General features: G+C 65.0%; 1 protein-coding gene across 1 annotated transcript in view; it reads right to left on the bottom strand.

The window, feature by feature from the left end:
• Positions 1-1,345: 1,345 nt before the first annotated feature.
• Positions 1,346-7,500, bottom strand: part of LMJF_14_1100 (putative kinesin K39) — a gene marked incomplete at both ends in the record, with an annotated part of 8,298 nt that continues 2,143 nt past the window's right edge. The window contains one exon of the mRNA XM_001687658.1: positions 1,346-7,500. This exon is cut by the window's right edge and continues 2,143 nt beyond it. Within this exon, the coding sequence (XP_001687710.1) occupies positions 1,346-7,500 (6,155 nt within the window).

The following is a 7,500-nucleotide window of genomic DNA, read 5'->3' as shown; positions in this document are numbered from 1 at the left end:
GGCAGAGTAATGATAAAGCGCAGCGACGGTCGATGCATTCGTGTGCTATGTTTATTTGTTTTTTTTTTCTCCGTGTTGTGAGCTTCGGTAAAGGTGCGCAGGTGTGCGCGTGTTGCCTTGTATCTATGAGTGTGATGTGTCTGGAGAAGGGTCGCTGTCTATCTGCCTCAGTGTATGCGTATGCGTGTGCGTGTGCGTGATGGAGAAGGGAGGAAGGCAGGGGGGTATCTCTGTGCGACCAGGTAGGACTGTCTGAGTTTTAAGGAGTCGCGGGTGACACTGCCGTCGCAGCTGCTACCGTCTTCGATGTGCGTATGTCCCGCAAGATGGTCGTGCGCGCGCGCACTGAACAAGGCTGCGTGCCGAAAAGTCCTCTGTGGTTGTGTGTTGTCACCACCACCCTCACCAAACAATGAGGAGGTTGGACCGAGTTAGCGATGGCCGTTACACACGCATGTCGGCGTATGCGCGTTGTGAGACGCAGCGGGAAAGTGAACGAGGCCATAGAGAAATGTAGCTCACCAACGCCGCCATGGTGGAAGCGACATGCGAACGTAGACACAGGAAGGGAGCGCTCATGCACGCCAGCGTGAGTTTGTGTGCGTGTTTGTGTGTGTAGCGAGAGGAGAGGGGGTGGACGGCCAGAGCGAGAGAGACACTGTAAAGCCGGATCAAAGTGGAGGCCATGCACTTCCACAGAAGAGGGAAGCGAGAGGACCACCGCAACTAGACTCGGCACTCGATGTCCAACCTCGACGTCAACGTAGCGCCAACGCCAGCAAAAGTAAAGCAGGTTTCCAACACCATACGTGGGCTCGAACCAATCATCTCGCCCGAAGATCACCGCACACGTGCGACCCTCGATGCCTCCAGAATACCTTGCACGCGAGCTTGTGGAGAAAGCCCTCGCTCAACGTACAGCTAACAACGTTATTCCTTCGCGTGAGCCTGTGCGAACGGTAGTGTCGAGAAGAGCTGCTGAACACCCCGTTCATCACACTTGTGGACGATGAGGGAGGAACCCCGTATTTTTTTTTGGGAAAAGCATCTCGATAAAACTGCGGCCTAGCCCACCAGCAGCACTGATTCGCAATCGCAAAGACGACGACATCGTCAGCGGTACTGTAAACCGAGCATGCGCAGTCAGCAACTTCCGTCACGACCGCGCGCAAGGTGTCAGTCCGAAGACGTCGTCAATATAATATTGGAGGTATAATAATAAGAAGTCAGCAGAACAGCATCGCGCTCTACCCACCGCCACAAAACCATTACAGCAACACCGGCGACGCAGCAGAACACCTCCCCCTCAAGACAACGACGAGCTCTCCGCAACACCATCCTTGCCTCACTCCTTTCGATGCACCGCATCACGACGCGCCTTTAGTCGTGCCTCATCGATGCGCGTCTGATACTCAAGTGACTGAACCTTTTTCGCATACCTGAGCTTGTCATTCCTCAGCTTCTCGCACTCTCCTTCAAGCTCCCCGACACGACCTTCAAACTCCAACTTCGCTTCCTTCAACGCCACCTCCATTCCAGCCAATTTCGCCTTCGCATCACACAATTCTTCTTCGAACGCCACCTTGACATTCTCGCGGTCTTCCTCCACTGACGTCTTCGCAGCAGCAGTGGCCTCCAGCTGCGCCGCCAGCTCCGCAGCACGTGCCTCGGATTCGCGGAGCTGCTGCTCCAAGGCGCCCTTGGTCTTCTCGAGGTCCTCCTCCACCGCCGTCTTCGCAGCAGCAGTGGCCTCCAGCTGCGCCGCCAGCTCCGCAGCGCGCGTCTCGGATTCGCGGAGCTGCTGCTCCAAGGCGCCCTTGATCTTCTCGCGGTCCTGCTCCACCACCGTCTTCGCAGCAGCAGTGGCCTTCAGTCGGGTCTTCAGCTCCGCAGCGCGCGTCTCGGATTCGCGGAGCTGCTGCTCCAAGGCGCCCTTGATCTTCTCGCGGTCCTGCTCCACCGCCGTCTTCGCAGCAGCAGTGGCCTTCAGTCGAGTCTTCAGCTCCGCAGCACGCGCCTCGGATTCGCGGAGCTGCTGCTTCAAGGCGCCCTTGATCTTCTCGCGGTCTAGTTCAATTGACGTCTTCGCAGCAGCAGTGGCCTCCAGCTGCGCCGCCAGCTCCGCAGCGCGCGCCTCGGATTCGCGGAGCTGCTGCTCCAAGGCGCCCTTGATCTTCTCGAGGTCCTCCTCCACCGCCGTCTTCGCAGCAGAAGTGGCCTCCAGGACACCCGCCAGCTCCGCAGCGCTCGCCTCGGATTCGCGGAGCTGCTGCTCCAAGGCGCCCTTGATCTTCTCGAGGTCCTCCTCCACCGCCGTCTTCGCAGCAGCAGTGGCCTCCAGGACTCCCGCCAGCTCCGCAGCGCGCAACTCAGCGCCGCGCAGCCGCTCCTCCAAGGCGGCCCTCATCCTCTCGCGGTCTTCCTCCACTGACGTCTTCGCAGCAGCAGTGGCCTCCAGCTGCGCCGCCAGCTCCGCAGCACGTGCCTCGGATTCGCGGAGCTGCTGCTCCAAGGCGCCCTTGGTCTTCTCGCGGTCCTCCTCCACCGCCGTCTTCGCAGCAGCAGTGGCCTCCAGCTGCGCCGCCAGCTCCGCAGCACGTGCCTCGGATTCGCGGAGCTGCTGCTCCAAGGCGCCCTTGGTCTTCTCGCGGTCCTGCTCCACCACCGTCTTCGCAGCAGCAGTGGCCTTCAGTCGGGTCTTCAGCTCCGCAGCGCGCGTCTCGGATTCGCGGAGCTGCTGCTCCAAGGCGCCCTTGATCTTCTCGCGGTCCTGCTCCACCACCGTCTTCGCAGCAGCAGTGGCCTTCAGTCGGGTCTTCAGCTCCGCAGCGCGCGTCTCGGATTCGCGGAGCTGCTGTTCCAAGGCGTCCTTGATCTTCTCGCGGTCCTGCTCCACCGCCGTCTTCGCAGCAGCAGTGGCCTTCAGTCGGGTCTTCAGATCCGCAGCACGCGCCTCGGATTCGCGGAGCTGCTGCTTCAAGGTGCCCTTGATCTTATCGCGGTCCTGCTCCACCGCCGTCTTCGCAGCAGCAGTGGCCTTCAGCCGAGCCGTCAGCTCCGCAGCACTCGCCTCCGATTCGCGGAGCTGCTGCTCCAAGGCGCCCTTGGTCTTCTCGCGGTCCTGCTCCACCGCCGTCTTCGCAGCAGCAGTGGCCTTCAGTCGGGTCTTCAGATCCGCAGCACGCGCCTCGGATTCGCGGAGCTGCTGCTCCAAGGCGCCCTTGATCTTCTCGAGGTCCTCCTCCACCGCCGTCTTCGCAGCAGCAGTGGCCTCCAGGACTCCCGCCAGCTCCGCAGCGCGCAACTCAGCGCCGCGCAGCCGCTCCTCCAAGGCGGCCCTCATCCTCTCGCGGTCTTCCTCCACTGACGTCTTCGCAGCAGCAGTGGCCTCCAGCTGCACCGCCAGCTCCGCAGCACGTGCCTCGGATTCGCGGAGCTGCTGCTCCAAGGCGGCCCTCATCCTCTCGCGGTCTTCCTCCACTGACGTCTTCGCAGCAGCAGTGGCCTCCAGCTGCGCCGCCAGCTCCGCAGCACGCGTCTCGGATTCGCGGAGCTGCTGCTCCAAGGCGCCCTTGATCTTCTCGCCGTCCTGCTCCACCGCCGTCTTCGCAGCAGCAGTGGCCTTCAGTCGGGTCTTCAGATCCGCAGCACGCGCCTCGGATTCGCGGAGCTGCTGCTCCAAGGCGCCCTTGATCTTCTCGAGGTCCTCCTCCACCGCCGTCTTCGCAGCAGCAGTGGCCTCCAGGACTCCCGCCAGCTCCGCAGCGCGCAACTCAGCGCCGCGCAGCCGCTCCTCCAAGGCGGCCCTCATCCTCTCGCGGTCTTCCTCCACTGACGTCTTCGCAGCAGCAATGGCCTCCAGCTGCACCGCCAGCTCCGCAGCACGTGCCTCGGATTCGCGGAGCTGCTGCTCCAAGGCGGCCCTCATCCTCTCGCGGTCTTCCTCCACTGACGTCTTCGCAGCAGCAGTGGCCTCCAGCTGCGCAGCCAGCTCCTTGGCCCGCGCCTCAGAGCAGCGCAACTGCTCTTCGAAAGCAGTCTTTATCCTGTCACGATCCTGCTGCATAAAGGCTTTTGCAGCAGCGGTTGCCTCCAGCTGCCCTGTCAGCTTCGCAGCGCGCGCCTCGGATTCGCGGAGCTGCTTTTCAAAGTTTGTCCACGTCCTCTCATGGTCCTGCTCCACCGCGGCCTTCGCCGCAGCAGTGGCCTCCAGCTTGCTCGACAGCTCTGCAGCGCGCACCTCAGCCGCGCGCAGCCGCTCCTCTAACGCCGCCCTCGTGCTCTCGCGGTTCTGCTCCACTGACATCTTCGCAGCAGCAGTGGCCTCCAGCTTGCGCGCCAGCTCCGCAGCGCGCATCTCAGCACCGCGCAACCGCTCCTCCAAGGTCGCTCTGGTCCTCTCACGGTCCTGCTCCACCGCGGACTTCGCAGCAGCAGTGGCCTCCAGCTTGCTTGCAAGCTCCGCAGCGCGCGCCTCCAGAGCCGCCCTTGTGGTCGCACGCTCCTGCTCCGCTGACGTCTTCGCAGCAGCAGTGGCCTCCAGCTGGCTTGCCAGCTCGGCAGCTCGCACCTCAGCACCGCGCAACCGCTCCTCCAAGGTAGCCTTCGTGCTTTCCCGGTCCTGCTCCGCCGACGTCTTCGCAGCAGCAGTCGCCTCCAGCTTGCTCGCCAGTTCCGCAACGCGCGCCTCCAGAGAAGCCCTCGTTCTCTCGCGGTCCTGCTCTACCAACGCTTTCGCAGCAGCAGTGGCCTCCAGCTCACTGGCCAGCTCCGCAGCGCGCACCTCAGCGAGCCGAAGCTGTTCCTCTATGGCCGCCCTCGTTCTCTCGCGGTCCTGCTCCACCACCGTCTTCGCAGCAGCAGTCGCCTCCAGCTTGCTCGCCAGTTCCGCAACGCGCGCCTCCAGAGAAGCCCTCGTTCTCTCGCGGTCCTGCTCTACCAACGCTTTCGCAGCAGCAGTGGCCTCCAGCTGACTCGCCAGTTCCGCAGAGCGCACCTCCGCAATCCGAAGTCGCTCCTCCAGAGCCGCCCTCTTGCTCTCACGATCCTGCTCGATCGAAGACTTCGCAGCAGCAGTGGCCTCCAACTCAGTAGCAAGTTCTGCAGCTCGCGCCTCCACAATACGCAGCCGTTCCTCCAAGGTGGCCTTCGTGCTCTCGCGGTCCTGCTCCACCAAGCCCTTCGCAGCAGCAGTGGCCTCCAGCTTGCTTGCAAGCTCCGCAGCGCGCGCTTCCAGAGCCGCCCTCGTTCTCTCGCGGTCCTGCTCCACCGCCGTCTTCGCAGCAGCAGCAGCCTGCAGCTGACTCGATAGCTCCGCAGCGCGCACCTCAGCAACCCGGAGTCGCTCCTCCAAGGTGGCCTTCGTGCTCTCGCGGTCCTGCTCCACCGACGCCCTCGCAGCAGCAGTGGCCTCCAGCTTCGTTGACACCTCCGCAACGCGCGCCTCCAGAGCCCTCCTCATCTGCTCCCGGTCCTGCTCCACCGACGCCCTCGCAGCAGCAGCAGCCTGCAGCTGACTCGATAGCTCCGCAGCGCGCACCTCAGCAACCCGGAGTCGCTCCTCCAAGGTTGCCCTCGTGGACTCGCGGTCCTCCTCCACCAAGCCCTTCGCAGCAGCAGTCGCCTCCAGCTTGCTCGCCAGTTCCGCAACGCGCGCCTCCAGAGAAGCCCTCGTTCTCTCGCGGTCCTGCTCTACCAACGCTTTCGCAGCAGCAGTGGCCTCCAGCTGACTCGCCAGTTCCGCAGAGCGCACCTCCGCAATCCGAAGTCGCTCCTCCAGAGCCGCCCTCTTGCTCTCACGATCCTGCTCGATCGAAGACTTCGCAGCAGCAGTGGCCTCCAACTCAGTAGCAAGTTCTGCAGCTCGCGCCTCCACAATACGCAGCCGTTCCTCCAAAGTGGCCTTCGTGCTCTCGCGGTCCTGCTCCACCAAGCCCTTCGCAGCAGCAGTGGCCTCCAGCCTCCTCGCCAGCTCCGCAGCACGCGCCTCGGATTCGCGGAGCTGCTGCTCCAAGGCGCCCTTGGTCTTCTCGCGGTCCTGCTCCACCGACGCCCTCGCAGCAGCAGTGGCCTCCAGCTGCGCCGCCAGCTCCGCAGCGCGTGCCTCGGATTCGCGGAGCTGCTGCTCCAAGGCGCCCTTGGTCTTCTCGCGGTCCTGCTCCACCGACGCCCTCGCAGCAGCAGTGGCCTCCAGCTGCGCCGCCAGCTCCGCAGCGCGTGCCTCGGATTCGCGGAGCTGCTGCTCCAAGGCGCCCTTGGTCTTCTCGCGGTCCTGCTCCACCGACGCCCTCGCAGCAGCAGTGGCCTCCAGCTGCGCCGCCAGCTCCGCAGCACGTGCCTCGGATTCGCGGAGCTGCTGCTCCAAGGCGCCCTTGGTCTTCTCGCGGTCCTGCTCCACCGACGCCCTCGCAGCAGCAGTGGCCTCCAGCTGCGCCGCCAGCTCCGCAGCGCGTGCCTCGGATTCGCGGAGCTGCTGCTCCAAGGCGCCCTTGGTCTTCTCGCGGTCCTGCTCCACCGACGCCCTCGCAGCAGCAGTGGCCTCCAGCTGCGCCGCCAGCTCCGCAGCGCGTGCCTCGGATTCGCGGAGCTGCTGCTCCAAGGCGCCCTTGGTCTTCTCGCGGTCCTGCTCCACCGACGCCCTCGCAGCAGCAGTGGCCTCCAGCTGCGCCGCCAGCTCCGCAGCACGTGCCTCGGATTCGCGGAGCTGCTGCTCCAAGGCGCCCTTGGTCTTCTCGCGGTCCTGCTCCACCGACGCCCTCGCAGCAGCAGTGGCCTCCAGCTGCGCCGCCAGCTCCGCAGCGCGTGCCTCGGATTCGCGGAGCTGCTGCTCCAAGGCGCCCTTGGTCTTCTCGCGGTCCTGCTCCACCGACGCCCTCGCAGCAGCAGTGGCCTCCAGCTGCGCCGCCAGCTCCGCAGCGCGTGCCTCGGATTCGCGGAGCTGCTGCTCCAAGGCGCCCTTGGTCTTCTCGCGGTCCTGCTCCACCGACGCCCTCGCAGCAGCAGTGGCCTCCAGCTGCGCCGCCAGCTCCGCAGCGCGTGCCTCGGATTCGCGGAGCTGCTGCTCCAAGGCGCCCTTGGTCTTCTCGCGGTCCTGCTCCACCGACGCCCTCGCAGCAGCAGTGGCCTCCAGCTGCGCCGCCAGCTCCGCAGCGCGTGCCTCGGATTCGCGGAGCTGCTGCTCCAAGGCGCCCTTGGTCTTCTCGCCGTCCTGCTCCACCGACGCCCTCGCAGCAGCAGTGGCCTCCAGCTGCGCCGCCAGCTCCGCAGCGCGTGCCTCGGATTCGCGGAGCTGCTGCTCCAAGGCGCCCTTGGTCTTCTCGCCGTCCTGCTCCACCGACGCCCTCGCAGCAGCAGTGGCCTCCAGCTGCGCCGCCAGCTCCGCAGCGCGTGCCTCGGATTCGCGGAGCTGCTGCTCCAAGGCGCCCTTGGTCTTCTCGCCGTCCTGCTCCACCGACGCCCTCGCAGCAGCAGTGGCCTCCAGCTGCGCCGCCAGCTCCGCAG

This window comes from Leishmania major, chromosome 14 (genome assembly GCF_000002725.2).
Source record: "Leishmania major strain Friedlin complete genome, chromosome 14".
Lineage (NCBI taxonomy): Eukaryota > Euglenozoa > Kinetoplastea > Trypanosomatida > Trypanosomatidae > Leishmania > Leishmania major.
Note: the sequence above shows the minus strand (reverse complement) of the source record. Positions and strands in the feature narration are given on the sequence as shown.